Source organism: Leptinotarsa decemlineata, unplaced genomic scaffold, assembly GCF_025532065.1.
Source record: "Leptinotarsa decemlineata unplaced genomic scaffold, Ldec_3_MD MMD2_tig00026336_RagTag_RagTag, whole genome shotgun sequence".
Classification (NCBI taxonomy): domain Eukaryota; kingdom Metazoa; phylum Arthropoda; class Insecta; order Coleoptera; family Chrysomelidae; genus Leptinotarsa; species Leptinotarsa decemlineata.
In genome coordinates this window covers 12,304,489-12,324,694 of record NW_027412692.1, presented here as the reverse complement: position 1 = coordinate 12,324,694, position 20,206 = coordinate 12,304,489, and the positions used below count along the sequence as shown (strand labels likewise).

Sequence of the window (20,206 nt, the reverse complement as noted above, 5' to 3'; positions counted from 1 at the left end):
GCAGATGGCAATTTAAACAGTAATTACAAAAGCCTGAAAAATAAGTGAATAAATGAATAGAATACGAGAAAAAAAAACATTACAAAAACATCATTGAAAACTCGAATAATAAAAGCAAAACGGCTTGGTCTATAGTAAACAATGCGACCGGCAAACAAAAAAATCTCCAAATTACTGAAATTAATTATGGAAATGAAGTAATAAGTGATACTACCTAAAAAGCTACTACTTTTGGGCAATATCTATCTACGGCAATTCACGAAAAATTAGTAGATTTTTTTGCCAATGATTCAAGTACTCGCTGTACCACAAGTGACCCTGTAATACAAACTATGTTTTTCAGATCTGTGAATGTCAATGACGTTAATGAAATAATTGAATCATTACCAAACAAAAAATCTACAATTTTGGATGAAATACCTGCATCAGTAGTAAAACAATGCAAAGATATCATATCTCCAATACTCGCTCATATTATACACACATCGGAAAAGTCTAGGGATATTTTTATAACATACTAAAAATCATAAAAATAAATGCATGAGGTCGTTTGATTTCGATTAAATTGGTACACTCGACCACCCTGTAGATTTCTATGGGTTGAACAAAGCCTGCAAAAACGGTAACTAATCTTTTATCAAGTTTTTTACAAACTGTAGGTTTTCGGCTAAAATGAATAATCTGAAAGTGTCGAGTTTGTACATTCTATGCAGTTCTTGCTCAGCAATTAAACTGGAAATATTGTGCTTTAACATGGAACGCCATCACTTACCATTGGTTGAGATGAATAGAGCTGTAGGGCTTCTTCAAGGTGACGTGCGATAAAATGATGTAGCTCTTCGTTTGGGGGTCTCCCAAAGTGTTATCAGTCGATTGTGGCGGCGTTTCCGTGAAACTGGCAGTCCAGCCGAACAACATCCAGGGCGAGGACGCGCTACAACTGCACTTCAAGACCGATTTTTGGTCTTAACCGCAAGAAGACAACCGACAATCACAACACCTGAGTTGGTTAACGTGTTGCAGCAGACACACCAGGTAACCATTGGTCATGATACTGTCAGAAATCGACTGCATGAAGCAGATCTCTACAATAGAAGGCCACTTAGATGTCCACCTTTGTCGAGAGGCAATCGCGGTAGAAGATTAGAGTGGTGTCAAGAACATCAAAACTGGGATGCAAATGATTGCGCCACAGTTTTGTTTACAGACGAATCCAGATTTGGATTTCATCCAGATTCTCGTCGAGTAAGACTGTGGAGACGACCTGGAAATAATGAACGTTTGAGACACGTCCAGGAAGTCCACACATACAGAGGTGGTACAGTAATGCCATGGGGCGGAATCATGATTGGCGGCAGAACCGATCTCGTTTTTCCAAATCGCTCCCTCACAGCTCGACAGTACCTCGACACCATTCTTCTACCTATCGTCCGTCCGTTTGCTGGTGCTGTTGGTGAAAACTACCACCTAAGGCACGATAATGCTCGTCCACATGTCACGCGTCTAGTGACTGACTGGCTCACCAACGAAGGAGTTGATGTATTGCCATGGCCAGCACAATCACCGGACCTGAATCTCATCGAGCATGCTTCAACGAAGAATTACTCCGTATATGGGGAACATTCACACAACGTTTCAATTGAGAGAGCTTTTAATCGCTGAATGGGCAAATGTACCTCAACAAGACATTGACAATCTCATTTTGTCGATGCACGATAGATGTAGGGCCATAATAAACAAGCGTGGAGGCCATACTTTGTACTGATTCCAATTTTTTTTGTATTATGATTTTTTTTCGGGGTGCCAAAGAAGAGCCATATTTTTTTTTTAGTTTTGCTAATATGCGCACTCAGTATTTTTGACCATTTAATAAATTTTGTTGTAAGTTACATTCGTTTAATAATCACCCGTCAAAAAATCATTGCCTAGACTTTTCCGATGTGTGTAAATTTGTCGATTATGCAAAGTAAGTTCCCTGTAAGGTAAGTCTGAAAGTAGCCTCTGTTATTTTATTGTACAAAAAGGGTGATCCTAGTAATGTTGAAAACTACCGACCAATTGCATTACTTAGTATTTTCTGTAAAATAATTGAAAAAGTGGTTGCTCGAAGAATGGAAGCGAGGTTTTTCAATTTAATAACAAACAATCAACACGGTTTCAGAAATGGCTTCTCCACTGAATCAAGTGTGGCTGAGTACACTCAAAACATTTTTGAAAGAATGGATCATGGTGAATATGTGGTATTGTTCAGTATTGTTCGACTTAACAAGGGCATTTGATACAGTCGAAAGGTCTTTCGTCTCAGAAAAACTAGAAGAGTTGGGTATTCCTGGCTGCCTTAGTGATTGGTTTCTCTCTAGAAAAAATGGTTTATGTCTAGAAATCATTTTTCAGTTCTAATATATGCAGATAAGTGTTACTGATGAATGGAAAATCAATTTCTAGCATTGGAAGAATTGGTAAACAAAAACAAATGAACCGGTTTTTACTCACTAATAATAGAAAGTAAACATCGAAACTATTTATTCCTCTGTGGACGTGGAGACACTGTGGTTGGGGTATAAATATAAAAGGTGCTGACACTTCTGCGATCCCAAACACAAACACTTTTACGGTAGTGACATTTAACATTCTTACAAGAAAACGAATATTTCGGTATTATTACCATTCTTTCCATAATTCGATGAGATATTTTGATGCCAAAGGATTATATATGGTGTTGAAGTAGAGAATATTTAGATCCGGCTATTTTATACTGCTGGAAGTTTATTCCAGGGAACAGCAACAACGAATTTCCATACATAATAATTGCCTGTGGGATAATAAAAACTCTCTGACAATACATATGTCTGGACATAATGTGGTTTGCCGGTATTTGATTGTTTTGTCATCTGCATGATCCTCAAAATCACAGCAGTGAATAGTTCATTTTCGATGTTGTTGTTCTTTCCAACATAGTTTGTTTACCTGAATACAGTTAAATTGCACGTCGAAATGGAAGTAGAATACTCATTTTTGATAGAACAAGTTGATTTCGAATTGTGGCGTCTGATAGAATGAGTGCTTGTTTCACCAAAAATTTTGATCAATTGCACAGATGAGTTTGTCTTTTCTCAAAAAAAAACAAACAGATATTCCTAGACCCAGAATATTAAAAAAACAAACCGTCCCACGAGTTAAAATATCGATATCACAAAGAGTATACACGTATGTATCTATAATAATAATAATAATGGCCAAAGCGCCTGACGTTCGCTTTTCTCAGGTCGAGTGGGCTGAAGTCGGAAACTGAGGGGTTCATCTTGGCTTACCAGGATGGTGTCTTCAACACCTTAGTCTACCGCAGTCGCGTGATGGGTATAGAGGTTCCTGACACAAGGTGCAGGGCCTGCCGCGAGGCGCCCGAGACCCTAATGCACTTGCTATCAGCATGTCCAGCATATGCGGTCTCGGCCTATATCCATCAACATAACGCGGCCCTAAGAGTGCTATATTACCATCTACGGCACTCTTACGGTATTGACGAGACACCGGATTCAATATCCCCCTACGCTCCGGGGGATATTGAATCCGTTGTGGGGAACGAGAAGTGCCGAATTTATTGGAACTATTCGTTCCCCACCCTCAGGCTCATACAAGCTAATAAGCCTGATGTAGTCCTTCTCGACCACCAGACCAAAACGATATTTGTCGTGGAGTTTTCAGGTCAGAAAAGAGGAGGAAAAACGGATAAAATATCGAGATTTTCTCTTCGAACTCCGCAGACTCTATCCAGATCACTCTGTCAAGATGGTCGTTCTGATTATTGGAGTCTATGGTGGAATGATGTCTTCTCTACTCTCGAATCTCAAAATCATACCGGCTTGCCGCACTAAGGCAGAAATCTTAGCCGCACAGATGCAGATGGCTGTCATTCTTGGCTCACTGCGTTTGCTCAGGGCACATGATTCTCGGACCCAATGATCACTTACCCCACGGTGTGGGGTGTGATCATTGGTTGATTATGCTGGCGCGCCCTCCCGAATGTATCGGGGCTTTGGGGGATAGGGCCTGACCAGCGCACACTACGGTGCAAAAAATAATGATAATAACTTTATTCGTCTTTTTGATCATATACATGATAGAAGACATGTCATAAATAAAAATATGAAAATTATATAAAACAATAATAACGGTCCATAGTATAACATAGATCGGACACTTGAAACAGGTACTTAACTATATACATATATGAAAAATAACACAAACACACATACACACATAAATATACAAAAAGTAAATTTATCTTTAACTAGGATGAAAGGAATGCAGTGAAAGCAATAATCATGATAACAGTGTATCCCGTTCTAAGAATTCTTCTACGCTATAATATCCCTTATTAGTTAATAGCTCCTTTATTTGTTTTTTAAATGGTATAATATGCAAATCTTTAATATCTTGAGGCAACGTATTAAATAATGTTATGCCATTATATGCAAGTGATTCCTTGAATGTTATGGTAGTGTCATCTGCGAATAGGATAATGAAACCTTGTTTTATATACTTCGGAAGATCATTTATATAGATAGAGAAAAGCAGTGGGCCTAAAATGAACCCCTGTGGTACCCCAAGGATAATATCTTGAATATCAGATACTGCATTATTCACAGTCACTACCATTTTCCTATCTTCCATAAAAGATTTTATCCATTCCAGAAGGAACCCTCTATTGCCAATGTTATATAAGTTACTAACCATTATGTCACTATTTACTGCTAATACTCGTATATACAACACGATATCGACAACAATAAATTCGATAAGAAATGTCGGTACAAACATGATTCAGAAAGGTTTTTTACAAAGTGAAGAAAAAAAACTACCGTAATAGAAAATGAATATTTTATTTGAGCGATGACAAAATTATCATCTCTGATTTCAATTTGATTATGAGATTTTATATTTTCAAGTATTCCATTTCAAAATACAACAAAATGAAAAAAAAAAACTGTATTCATTTTTATAATAAGCGTTTTTGTATTTCAAGAGCACCGAATAACATTAAACAATTATATAGTGCATTTCTTCAATGTCAAAAAATTGAAATTTGGGATAATGAAATTAATGCATGAATACTTTATTTTGAAGTCAAATTGACAGATGAAACTTTCAAGATGGCGACTGGGTGCCATCTGGGGAAAAAAAAGGGGGGTCTTGTGATGCATAATTTTGAAGCTCCTGACGAATACTTTACAACCATAGAATATGAAGTCAATATCTTCACATTCTACACATACTACATTTTATAATTTCCTTAAGACAAACACATTAATATCGATATTTCTAGAAATATTCCTTTTTATCTGCCATATGGCAATTTCAACAACCCGATATGGTTGGTTGATTTATTTTTTGTTTATAAAAACGTCAAAAAATGTCAGTACGACAATGAACATCAAGTTTTCCGGGAAACACATACCCAATTCCAGAAAAAATTAACGTTTGGGCAGGAATAATGGGAAACCATATTGTAGGACCTCTATTTATTATCAAAAACTGTATTTGAAACTACTGTTGTCACTCTCACTACTGAAATCGTCGAAGCGAAACCTAATGAATTCGATGTGGATATCGTATTCTAACAAGATAGAGCACCACCATATTATACTACTTTTTCCGGTCGTTGGATTGGCCGTCGAGGTCCAAAGAATGGCCAGCCCGCTCACCAGATTTGACACCTTTGGACTTTTTATAGGGCTATTTGAAATAAAAGGTGTACGAAACTGAACCTGCTTCAATATTGGATATAGGTACGGCAGAGAATAATAAATATTTGTAGCAATATTACTGAGGTTACTGTGTTCGAAAATGGCGTGAAATATCGGATGTCAAGAAGTTCAAGGCAACCAGATGGCGCCCATTCGCCATCTTGAAAGTATCATATGTCAATTTCGCTTCAAAATAAAGTATTCATGCATTCATTTCATTATCCCAAATTTCTATTTTCTGAGTCGACCTGTTTAAAAAATAAAAGGAGGGGAACATTAAAGAAATGCATTGTATATGAAGTACATGTGCATATGCTAGATATTAGTAGTGACTATTCATTCATATTCTAATACATTTTAATTTAATTCTTATCTCTACTGAAATTGTCATCCATCTTGAACTCACATTTTCTGTTTTTATACCTGAAAGCGAAATAAGTTATATTTTACTTATCGCTTCCTCAATTGTGCTTTATTCTTACTGAATCATAACTTGTACCTCAATATGAATTGTCCAATAAATCTCATCATTGTTATATATTATATCAAAAAATCTGGTGTCGTGTATCGATCTCAACAATTTCACACACTTTATTTGTTTTATGGTCGTTTTATAAAGCGTTTTTGTAATCACACACCAGAATGTTCTGGATTCAGAAACCTGATACGCGCTGCGTGTTCTTTGAAACGAGCTACAATAACATGCCCAGTCTGACCGATATATTTTCTGTCCTCATAGCTTATTTCATGTATCCCCGACTCTTCAATTTTCAAGTAGGGTTACCTAACATTTGTTTAGAGTGATCTTCTCTTCAAATATACTTTTTGAAAAGTTTATGAGGAACATAATGTGATGCGATCTTTCATCAATACAGAGAACGTCTGAAAATCACAGGAAGCGAAGATTCAGATTTTTACATTTCTCAATGCAAAGCTTGTATGATAATTTCAGATTTTTTTGATTCATATATGAAGTCTGGTTTTTCTCATATTGTTGCAAACTACGAAAAAAGGTTTGAGTTTCCTACGAACCCCTCTGAAATTATGAGGAAGGGGAACTTACCGATTTGGATAAATTCACCCTCAAAAAGAGTTTGACAACACTACAAATTTTCCAAAAAGTATTCATAAGAATTTAAAAAGTAAAAAAAGATTAAGGACATTTTTATCCTGGAATAACAACGATGAATATTAAAAATTGAATGTCGTTCATAACATACAGGGCTATTCAAATTCGTTTCTCGGTACATGGGGATCTCGTAAACGATAAGAGATACAGTGTCAGTCCATCCAAAAACTACAACAGATCCAAAAACAACAAAAAAAATACAAGTCTGTATTTAAAAATTCAAAGATGGAGGTGGTGTCCAAGTCAGATGATACCCTATATAAAAGATTCATGGACTTATTCTGATAGCCCACATCAAGTGCCAATAGCAAAAAGTAGACAGATTTTCAATATGTCTGCGAATAAAGAAGATATAGGCAAAAAATAATTGGGGATTTTTTTTGTTTTTCCTGTATATCTCCAGAACCATAAGAGCTATATTGGATTTTTTTACATCATTGAATAGGTATTTAAAATACGCAACTTTGCCACAATTTAACCGACACTGTATCTCTTATCGTTTACGAGATCCCCATGTACAGAAACGAATTTGAATAGCCCTTTTTAAGCATTTGTATATCTGAATTTCTTCTGGAGAATAAGAGGACGGAAATGGACGTACCAGTTAATTGAATCCATTTTTTTCAAGCTTATATGACCAAAATATCATAGTGGCACTTATAAAATCGAAAAATTGATGTGATAGAGTTTTAAATTTTGTTTTTAGAAACTGCCCGAAACTCAAAGGAATCTGAAACTGTCCTTAGAAGATACATTTTTTTTCATAGTTGAAATCGATAATATTAGAGCCGTCGGAAGGTGTCATATAAATCTCCCGATTAGTATCAACGTGACAGTTTTCGTGTTGAAAACAATCCAAAGAGAAAAACGCTAGAACAAACAGATTGTAGTGGCCCGTCAAGAAGGAACGAATAGCGGAAGCCTTTGTTTTGATATTAATGGATCCCAAACAGACAAGCGAATGCACTTATACGATTAATATCGTTTCTGAACTCGGTTATCGTTCCAGTCCTATAATCATGATTTTTATTGCTCGGAAAAACATCAATTGATGAGAAACTTGTTATTGTCATATTGGATCAATTTTGAGAAGGACCTAATTTTTCATCACAAGTGTTTTTATAGCAACAATCCTGTTTTGCTTTTCAATGACAGCAAATAGTCAATATCAAAATATCTATTGAATAGTCTGTTTGCTTTTGTGAAGAGACAAAACGGAGCTCCATGTTCTTGGTCATCTTTGCGCATCATCCCTCTTGCCATATTTCAGATAAGAGTGAAAACTAACATGATATAGGATCAGCAGCATCTCTCTTCACTACAATGATTTGCCAAAAACCTTAAAAAGTAGCACGATCTTCTCAGTTTTGTGCATAGTTATATCCAGCATTTTAACTGACGTTGACATTTCTATTACACTGTTGATGCCATCGAAAAGTTTGCTGTTAAGATTGTGCCCACGTAGAGTGAATAGCAGTATTTGTCTTTGATGTATTTGAATTTAGAATTTTGTTTTTCGACCACTTCAGCACATTTTCCAGAATATTTTCAGCTAAAACTTTTGATGCATTCAGATCGTTCTGAGCTACCAATACATTAGTACCGACGGTATAACATACCTTATGTATACAGGACTTTTCATGATGAGCGTTAATTAGCCATTTCTGGCAAACTATTCAACAGATCAACCTGAAAATTCCACAGTATGCATAAGTCAATATGACCTACAAGCCTAAAATATTTTAGTCGAAGCAGCGTTGTCGCTTCTACTATAAAGTAGCGGCTTCTTTGATTTTTCAAATGGAACACCCCGTATATAATATCATATTATGATTCATTATCACTTTGTCAACAAATTCATATACTATTTCCATATACCTATCTATTATCGTTTAGAAGATATAAATTAATTTCGATATTTTTTTTATCAAACATGAACTTTTATAAATGCTGATAATCTTGAACTCTCTTGCACTAAAACGATCAAATTTGAAATGGAGTGGAGTGATACTATGAGGATCTTCACTCCGAGTCATATTTTCATTTGCCTCACACAGGATCTTCAAAAAATGCAGATACTTTGATCTCATGAAAAAATGAGTGGAACTCAATTTTTTCAAATGGAACACCCTGCATATTTCAACATTTTTGAGCTCTACATCCAATTTTAGATTAACTTTGTTCAGATAATTTCTATTTCTATTTTGAATCGTTTTCGAGATATACTGTTTCAAACGTGGTTTCATTGTTCATCACTCATTTTTGTAAAACAGATTTCGTTTGATGTTTCTCAATTAGTCACAGATAATACAATGAAAAGATAATTATTAAAATACTCCTCAACCATCGAATGAAACTTCTCTTCAAACAATAGTTTTATTAACGCTGAAACACGAACTGAAAATAATAAACCCATAAATTAATGAGTTAATTTAATCGTCAGTGTATTTCAGAATATGTTCAAACACATCTCCACCTCTACTAAAACAAACATGTAATCTCTTCAAAAGATTGTCATGTGTAGCGCTTCTGATCAAGTCGGAGTGAAACTATTGAAAGCAGTTGTAACTCTCGATTTCATATCTTCCATTGTTGTTATTGGAGTAGAGTAAACCATATATTAAATGAAACCCCACACGAAATAATCTAATGGATTGCCATCTGGTGTTCTAGGAGGCCAACGAAAAGGTCCATTATTACCAATCCATCTATCTTCGAAGACTTCGGTTAAAGCTTCGCTGACTGAATGAGAATTATGGGGTGGAGCACCATCCATTTGGTACCATACACGTTCTCTTCCTGGTCTATTATTTAAAATCATTTGAATTCCATTCCTCAGTAAATCTTCATATTTTGATGCATTCAAATTATCATCATAAAACTCGATATAAAAAATTGACTCATTCTTTATGGCACAAAATATATTGAATTGCCATCTTTCTTGAAAACCCCTTTGGCGGACAACATGGGGATTTTCTGGCGCCCAATAATGACTGTTGTCTCTATTGAAAACTCCATTTTTTGTGAACTTGACCTCATCTGTCCATATGATATTGTCAAGGAAATGTTCATCCTCTTGAGTCTTGACAAGTAACCAATCAAAGAATTCCACTCTACGAGGTAAATCAGTGTCTTTCAAATGTTGGACACAGTAGAACTTATAGGGATGCCATTTATGCTTATTAAGAATTCGACAAATTGTCACGTAGGGTATACCTATCTCCCTTTCCGCCTCGTGCAGAGAAGCATTTGGAAATGCATGAAAGTATCCCAAAACTGTTATACCATTGTCATCATCATCCACTTTAGTCTTCTTACGAATGATTTTTGGACGGAAGGTTCCATTCAACCTACAGTTTTTTAGTAGTCGATTTATCACATTATTATTCGGCTTCGGAAGTTGTGGATATCTTTCATGAAATACTCGGCATGTTCTACTTGCAATTCTATTGCACTCACCATAAATTATTAATAAATTCAAGAAATCTTTATTACTGTAACCTAATCTTGACATTATTTTATTATAATTGGTAGCTATCACAATCAGTCAAAACCACCAACAAAAGTCTACGGTTAAATAATTGGTTTATTTATTTTTCCAAAGCACACTATTAAAAAATATTAGTGTGTACTGTTGTACGTTAGAGACCAATACCTCAATGTATACAGATTGTAACTTTTTCTGAGTTTGTACACCTACAAGATTGAGATATGTTATTCCTGACACCCGATTTGACAAGAAAAACTTCACTTTACAGTTTTCCAGGCCGTCTGAGGGGGTGAAAATAGGGTGGAAACTTGAAAAAATCATATATTCAAAAATTGAGTTTGTACACCTACAAGATTAAGAGATATTATTTCTGACACCCGATTTGACGAGAAAAACTTCACGTTATAGTTTTCCAGGCCATCTGAGGGGGTGAAAATGGAGTGGAAACTTGAAAAAAATCATATATTCAAAAATTGAGTTTGTACACCTACAAGATTGAGATATGTTATTCCTGACACCCGATTTGACAAGAAAAACTTCACTTTACAGTTTTCCAGACCGTCTGAGGGGGTGAAAATGGGGTGGAAACTTGAAAAAAATCATATATTCAAAAATTGAGTTTGTACACCTACAAAATTGATATATGTTATTCCTGACACCTGATTTGACGAGAAAAACTTCACGTCATAGTTTTCCAGGCCGTCTGAGGGAATGGTTTTATATGAAAAAAATTTAAAATTCTACCTAGAGCGGGTTCGAAATACTAGTGTAGTATATTAAACATATTGATAGCTCAATCTACCGGGGCACTGAATTTATTTTCCACCCCATTTTCACCCCCTCAGACTGTCGGGAAAACAAACACGTGAAGTTTTTCTTGTCCAATAGATCATCAGGAATAACATATCCCAATTTTTTAGGTGTACTAAGTCGATTTTTCATGTTACGATTTTTTTAAATATGTCCACCCTATTTTCACCCCTTCAGACAGTTTAATAAACTAGGACGATTCTTTTTTTTTTTACTAATTCAGTCAATAAGCGTTTCATATTGAAAACTGGTAGGTGTGCAGAGTCGGTAAATGAAAAAATAAAAATTCTATATTTTTTTCTCAGTGTACTTTGTGGATGTGGTTGTGGTTATTGTTTCTTCGTAATGTTTCGACCTAAAACAACACAATAATCATGCCTCAGCCACCGTATTGACCAGATTTGCTCCTTGGCGACTTTTTTCCGTTACCAAGATTGAAGAAATACATGAAAGGACGGCGTTTTGTGGTGATTGAGGAGATAAAAACCGACTTGTTTAGAGAGATCAAAGGAATACCAGAGAGTGCATATCAGAACTGATTCGTGGATTGGAGAAACCGCTGGCACAAGTGTATTATATCTGAGCGGAACTAGAAATTGTTGCATAAATAAATATTCTTTGAGGAAAATTAAAATTCGACCTATTTTTGGAACAGATTAGTATATACCAAACGAAAAATGTATCTGATATTTCTGTATTGCGTCATGATCAGTTTGCTATAAGAAAGCTTCCAAGTAAACAAAATGTTAACTGACATTTTAAACAGAGTATCTTTCAACTCAAATTTGCATGTTAAACGTACAAACTTCTGAAATATTCATAACCCAATAGTTCTAAATAAACCAGAAACCTTGAGAATATAAATGATGTCGTTAAACTAAACAACCGTTGACAATGTGAGAGTTTTGGTTTTTGCTTTCTAATTTCAGTCTGAATCTGCATATTATTGCAATCAAAATTAACTACCTACTTAGCATTTTTATATTTATAAAAGTCTTCGACAGTTTCTACAATTTATCTAGAAACGACCTGGAATTGATATTATTGATTTTAAATTTGAAGAAATTTCTTGGAGAGTTATACCAAATTTTCCTCAATATGCTTTTAATCAGCATCAATATATTGTTTTGTGATGTCGACTACAACTAGCAAACATGTAATGTAATCTCTCTATACATATACCTAATAGTAGATAATCGTTTGGACCCAAAGCACGTAATATTGGTCAAACTGGCAGAACATTTAGGACTCACATGCAAGAACATCATATGAGCTATGTAAATGAGAAAACGAGTTCAACATATTCAAATTATCTTTCAAAAGAAAATCATATATTCAATGGATATTTGGAAATTTTACACATAGAACATAAAGTTAAAGCTCAATTATTTGAAAGCAATGAAAATTAATACACTTAAAATTTCAAACAGTTTACTGAATGACCAATTGGATTCAGATAGATCACCATTACTGAACTACCTTTGCATGTATCTCTCATTCATGCTTACGTGGCGTATCTAAACATTAGAGTATTTAATAGAATCAACTTTCAGTATGTCACTGACTACATGTCGTGATATATTTTTAGAAAATGAAGTTTGTGTAGAAATATTAGAACCAATTCGACTTTTGCCACTTTTGTGTGTATTGCGAATTTCATCATATCATTTCGTTTTCTGTTTCCGTATGAATTGGAGTTTACAAGTATCTCTAAAGGTGTCGTGCCTGATTTTTCAACTCTGTCATCAAAATTTTCGCCTATCACGATAGGAGTATCGATATATTTGCCAGAGAGGTCAGATAGAGATTCTTGAAATCTGCGATCTTTGGACCTGAAAGAAATAGGGTTTTCTAATGTAATCAACACTAAGTTGAAACTGAGATCATGCGGGTCGTTTTTCACGTAAAAAATTTCTGACTATGGATATGTTCGACTGGTGGTGACTGGTGGTTGATCATAAGTACGTTCTGTTTGAATTTTTTCAACTAGGTACTCTTCAGTGCAAGACACAGGACCAATCTCATCAGCAGTCGATGTCGAATGTTGGCTTTGCTACTGACCGCCTTGGGAACCCTCTTTTATCCAGAAATATCCAAGTTTTCGTGAGAAGTTGAAGACGTTTTCGTTTTAAACCTCCGGAGTAAAGAAATTGGGAGCTACTTTTCCAAGAGAAACTCCATACCAATAAGCCCTCTTTCATACATTACTTTCTGAAGCGTTCCCCGACTATTATAGGTCATTTCAGTACTTTTGCCTATCCCCTCTTCCCTTTCTCCGCTTCACCTGTTTAGCGTTTTTCCGCTTGATTACAGGTTTCCATATGTTGCGGTTATCTACCTAGCTAGGCTAAATGCAGCTTCTTTGAACTTTATCTTGAAGCAGTGTTCTCCCTGTGAATGATCTCAGTTTGAGACCACTTGCCGTTGTTCGTGAGTCCAAACATTCTTTACTTTGTCCGATTTGCTGGTTTCTCCTTGCTGTGTATTTCTCTTGTGTGGTCATTTTCATTTTTTATCGTGATTATTTTATTCGTTTTATTATGTTTCCATTCATTTTTTTTATTTGGATGAGTTCTTAAACAGTGAAGTTCGAGGTGTATTGAGTTGAACCTCAAAACAATTAGCAGCCACAGTCCGTCGCGTATTTTTTATATGTACCGCTTTTGGTAGAATCAAGTCACTTGAAAACCTCCCGTGAAAGTATCTATAAAATAGAGACAAATCTTCAACCTTTCTTCGACGTGCGGGACTATCAAAGTTGCAAGGTTTCACGTTCTATTGCTCAATATAATTGATATTTTAGCTAGTCCTTCTGATTTTATTTGTTATTTCATAGATTTTGAAGAATATTAGATAATGGAAGTCCGAACTAGTGAAATCCTACTTCACAGATGTTAGGTGTACTAAAAAATTGAGTACGTACCTACTGAAACATTAAATGTACCATTTGCCAATATTCGCCAGATGGTAACGTGTGAGAAATATTTATTTTCAACTAGGTTTGGCGACGGAGGTTTTTGTTTCATCGTCTGACCTTCCGTTTTTGCTTTTGAATTTCTTTCTAACCCAAGTAAGATATAATTTATTGACCACGACAAAGATATTTTTTTAACCTGATGTAAGTTGAGTGACCTACCTATTTATATTGTTAAAATTGATGTAAGATTTCGGATGCGAAATTTTTAGTTTTAGGATTCGTTATGGACTGTAGAATAAACTTTGGCACCCTGAGAATCATTTACTATTAACCAGAACCCACACAAAATTTATACCTGTTACAGTATTGTGTGGTTCTGTAGAGATTTTTTTTTTCGTTTTCTTTTCAGTCAGAAAGTACACATTTTTGTGAAGAATATCAAGTTTTTACTGATATTTTTTATTTTTCCCTTCTTTTCTTTCAATCTCATTATATAGATATATAAATACAGAAGTAGAAAGCCTTTAGAGTTATGTTAATGCTTTCCATTTTAACCAACATTTTTGCAGGCTATAGGTATACTTTCCACTCCGAAAAATAAAGAGTCGGTAAACGAAACTTTCGAGAGATATTTTCGGCGGAAAATCAATGAATTCCATTGGTAAATTTTCGTTATCTGGACACCCGGCGATTTTGAAAAAATTTTTGACTGTACTTACGTATTTTGATGCGTAGATTACGAATCCGAAAGAAAAAAGCGGCGCTCTCCCTTATTTAAAAAGTTATGGCCCTTCAAAGTTCAGAAAAGGGCAACTTTTCAGCCTTCTTTTTCACTAAATAAACTATTTAAAAACACAAGCATTTATTCACTAGGTCACCTTTACACCTTATTCCTCCTTCTTTAACACTTTTCACTTCAATAATCAACATTTTTCTTATAAAAATATTAAAAAATGTACGGAGCTGCTTTTTGGTTACATATCACTGTATTTTACGTTTTTAAGGTTAATGATATGGTTGGTACGACTGATGCAGTCCATATTCCTGAAGTAAAGTTTTTCATAAGAAAAATGTTGATTATTGAAGTGAAAAGTGTTAAAGAAAGAGGAATAAGGTGTAAAGGTGACCTAGTGAATAAATGCTTGTGTTTTTAAATAGTTTTTTTTAGTGAAAAAGAAGGCTGAAAAGTTGCCCTTTTCTGAACTTTGAAGGGCCGTAACTTTTTAAATAAGGGAGAGCGCCGCTTTTTTCTTTCGGATTCGTAATCTACGCATCAAAATATGTAAGTACAGTCAAAAATTTTTTCAAAATCGCCGGGTGTCCACATAACGAAAATTTACCATTCCATTTATATAAAATCCATAAATATGTCAGATCTTCTGATAACAAAAAAATCGCAGGCTTATCATCTGTATGCATATTGTAGCTACAGTAATAATTCATCTCAGACGTCATCCACCTGACCTACCTCTCTAAGATGGGGCATGTTATGAAGTACCAATGCATAGTCGGCGTAAAGTTCCATCCCCCTTATAACCCTCAAGTTTGGGAACAACTTGGCAACAGACGGTAAATGGTACACATCGAAAAACATCAAATATCCCGAAATCTTTGTCAACTCCGGAAACACGTATTCGTCGAACTCACTTTCGTGCTGCACTCTTTCCATTAGCAGAATTTTCAAAGAACCGACAATTTCCGTACAGTTTTTCAGATTACCTAAGTTCACTACTCTGTTCCTGATTTCCATAGACTGGCACACTTTTCCGGAACTGAAAACAGCACAGCACGACAACAGAATGAATGCGATACGAAACATCGTATTTTCGCGCTTAGCTCTACCATACTCGTTCTTCTGTGTTAGGCGGGAAACTGATTCTCAAATTCTCAATGTCGAAAACCATAACACACTATCTGGTGCGCGGTGTTGCCGAGTCGGTAGACTCTGGTACATAGTAACGGAATTATTGGGGTAGGGTAGGTTTATGAGCGATTTTACATCAGCGTTACAAGTTACAACCATCAACAAAGTAGCTTAATATCGACTGTTCCCTTATTGAATTACTTGTTACCTGCGTTGTGTTCAACCATTCCTGTGTTAAAAAACGAATCAATAGAGTTTATTGTATGATTTTCACTATAAGGGTTTTACGAAAACCGCTACATGTGTTTCGCTACACAATACCTTCTTCAAGCATAACTGAGAGTTACTTCTAAATTACAACCTCATATACTATAACCTTTGATGACATTGTTTTGAACTATTTCTTAATAAAAAATGTTCTGCATTTGAATGAAAATATAATTTTGTAATCATAGTTTCTACAAAGTCTTGTAATAGATTTAAGTATTGAGATTGCCTTCAATGAAGAATGGTCCAATATGATTACCAAAATGCCGGCCTATACATTCAATTTTTGTGAAATTTGTGAAAGTGTTTCTATCACCAAATGAGGATTCACATCGCTCTAGTAACGACAATCAGGTATGTCTTTTCCCTTCACCATTCAAGATGAAAGAACTTTCGTCTGAAAAACATGTATTGTATAATAGGTTTGGGTTATTGGTCAAACTGAAGTCGACGATCAGGATCATCTTCGTTTCATTCCTGAACTAGCCTTATTTTGAAAGGATGGAGTATGTAGGCTTTCAAAATCCGAAAAACACTAGTAGCTGATACACCAGACGCTCTAGCTACTTACCTGCACGTCGTCTTGAGTTCGTACAGATTGGAACCCAGCTCCCTTACCCTTTTGGCTGATTTTTGTCGAAGAAGGACAAATGAGTTCATGCCTGAGGGGATGTTGGCGATATGAAGTCCTCAGACATTAGTACCGGCCTTCACGGGGTACCCCTACCTGGCTGGGGTGGGAAGGATGAGAAAGCTATTCGTCCGTTAACGGGAGACATGAGGGCCTTATTCGAGAGTGTCGGGGCCCTCTATATCGGGAGGGGTCGGCTACAACATAATTTGTAGCTTTCCTAACTTGCCGATTCCTCGACTGAATGTACTGCCGAAAGGAAGGCAGCTGCAAATCTCTGCGGATGGTTCCATTCTGCACGAACCAAGGAGCATTCACAATCATCCTCATTAACTTGTTTTGTAATCTCTCCAAAATGGAGATATTGTACGTAGCCGTTTGTCCCCAGACGCCTGAAGCATACATGATGACAGACTAGCTATCCGACTCTCGATCCTTGACTCAACGCACATATTGTGCGGGTTCCAAGTGAGCCAACGGTCTATTAGAAGGCCGAGGTACTTTACCCGCGCTTGCCAGTCAATCTCCCTTCCAGAGATTATCACTTTTATGGCCGGAGAAGATTACAATCTTCCCATGGTTATCGCCTGAGTCTTGTTCGGGTTTTCTCGGATCTTCCAATCCAGGTACCAGCGCTCGTGGTCGTCCAATGCACGTTGCATGTAGACGCCGAGCTCCCAACCCATGGAAGACGGGAGGAGAGCCGTGTCATCGGCGTACAGGGATATCTTCACACGCTCTGGCCTCGGAAGGTGACTGGTGTAAAATGAATACAACGTCGGAGAGAGCACAGCCCCTGTGGCACTCCAGCGAGGATCTGTTGTCAAACAGAGAGCCCTCTACTCTAACCTGAAATGTTCTGTCTTTCAGGAAAGACCCAATCCACCGGATCAGGCCCCGAGGCAGATCGAACGCGATTGATTTGTGCAGAAGGCTTCGTGCCATACACGGTCGAAGGCCTTCGAGATATCTAAGAGAACAATATGCACTTTTTGTTGTTGTTAAGCTCGTGTTTTTGACCAGCCTTAGAGCCTGTAACTCAGTGGAGTGTTGCCTCCTGAAGCCAAATTGTTCATCAGGCAGAACATTTCGGTCCTCAACTTCTTCGTTGAGCCTTTGCAGAACCACTCTTTCAGCCAGCTTAGCCACCGACGAGAGTAGACTGAACGGGCGATGGTTCTGTTGGAACAACGGGTTCTGACCCTGTGTGGGATTATGACGACGATCGCATGCTTCCACCTTCTGGGGAAGCATCGGAGGGCCAACGAACTGTTTATAATGTACAGCTCTAGCTACTTGTCTGATAGATTGTCGATTATCCATTTGTACATGTCCTCAAACTGCAGCTTCAACTCCGTCATTTCTGACAGGACGGGATACTTCATATTTTCTGTTGTGAACAGAACATGAAGTTAGAAACTCATCCATTAACTGTTCAACGTATTGATGGCTCACCTTGTGGTCTGGATGATTGATATCATAAATTCTTGCATCAGCTTCAGCGCATTCATTATTTCGATAACAGGTTGCAACAATTTCTATTCTTTCTTCAGTAGAATAAACCATGCTGGGACACAGAGAACAAGGATGACTGAATAATAATTCGTGAAGAAGGGACACTGGCCACCTATCTACTTTTTGTTCTGCGACAACTAGATTCAATAAAAACTACCAGTGCAGAAAAAACTGACAGTATCGTCCATTTCAAAACGTTTATTACTGATTGAATAAATTCTACAAATTTAGAAGACCTGCTACAGAGAATTGTTCGGGAATTGTTGATTGTGTTTCCACTGATATTACTTTTGTTGATTTCCTGAGCGAATTTTCAGTTTTTTCTTAAATAAAACGTTCAACATTTAATTTCTCTATAACGAATGAACCAATTCCGAAAAAAATCACAGAAGTAATAGAGGGACAAAAGACCTTTTGAATGATGTATCACTCGACCCCCCAGTTCACTGAAAAAAATAGGGGGGTAGTTGATGACCACAGAGCGGTGAAGTTTCGGGTATGATTTCTATATCAGAATCAGACCCATTAGAAATAAAAATTGACGTGTACTTTGAAATCTTTGATTACACTTCCGTTTCTGACTTACAGGGGGGGGGGGTCAAGTTTTCGTTGATACGCTCTGTAGATCGATTAGTGTAGTGTATATTAAAGTACTCCTTAGTGGAATAAAATGGATTTTCGAGTAAAAATGATTTTGCCTCATTTTTGAATGAATTCAGACTTGTGAGGTTTTTGATGTCGATAGGAAGATTATTATATTTCATTGACATTATGTGAGGACCTCTTGAAACAATAAATGAGTGATGACGTGGAATCGATATGATCTAATTTTCGCGAAGATTATATCCTGTAGCTTTTCTGCTTGTGAACTTTTCATTGTGTGGTTTCACAAAGATGCAAAGTTAAGTATATATAATGGGATGACTGTTAGAATTTTAAGATTTGAGAATAAATCCCTACATAAGTCTCTGGGACCCTTGAAAGGCATAACCCTTAGGATTTTCTTTTGAAGAACTAATACTTCATTGATTCTGATTGAATCAATGTTCAGAGGAACAGTTTTTCTAAGATTCCATTGATCATAACAGTGTCTAGATAGCTTGTTAGGTATGCTGCACTGAACTGACACCTGTCAGATATAATCCAATGCCCTTCGTGGTATTAGCCAGTGGAGGATTTGCTTTCTTATAGGTGTCAGTCTATTAACTAGTGTAGGTAATTTGGGACTGACCTGAACGTATTGCTGTTTTAATAATTCAATCATAATTTATCTTGCTATTCGACAACTGAATAAAAATGTGTTTATATATAAATTTTCATTGTATATTTTTTCCAATTTCTACACAATGTAACAGAAACAACCCTGTATTATATTTTGAGGAAAAACAATTTATTTATATTTCATTTCAAATTCTAAAAATTTTGTTCTCCTTCACTCCATCATTTTCACTTGTTTATTTTTGTGTTTAGACTTATTATTACTCATGAACTAATTAGGAAACGATGAAAACACTTACGTATCAGATTATATTTTCGATGGAGATCTATTCTGAGACCTTTTCAAAAATAGCTCCAAAAAACAAAAATAATCACAGATATGTTATTTACCAATTATCGCACTTGCAATGTTCCTGCTTGAGTAGAAAAAAATTGTTAGTCAACTAATGCATTATTAACTGGAAATTCATGATAAAAATATTTTGGCCGTTGATTATTGATCATCTATTTATCCAGTAGATGCCTCCTACCGAGGAAACTACGGTGTTAGTAAAACGAGTCTAGAAATGAAAAATGTTTGTGAGAATTGATTATCGTCATAACTAGTCAATAATAACT

General features: G+C 36.1%; 1 protein-coding gene across 2 annotated transcripts in view; it reads right to left on the bottom strand.

Moving 5' to 3' along the window:
• LOC111518030 (insulin-like receptor) overlaps positions 1–15,981 on the bottom strand; it is a 111,192-nt gene extending 95,211 nt beyond the window's left edge. For both annotated transcript variants that reach the window (XM_023174351.2, XM_074183175.1), the window contains exon 1: positions 15,562–15,981. In XM_023174351.2, coding sequence (XP_023030119.2) covers positions 15,562–15,912 — 351 coding nt within the window. In that variant the 5' untranslated portion in view covers positions 15,913–15,981. The remainder of the gene's footprint in view (positions 1–15,561) is intronic.
• Positions 15,982–20,206: the final 4,225 nt, after the last annotated feature.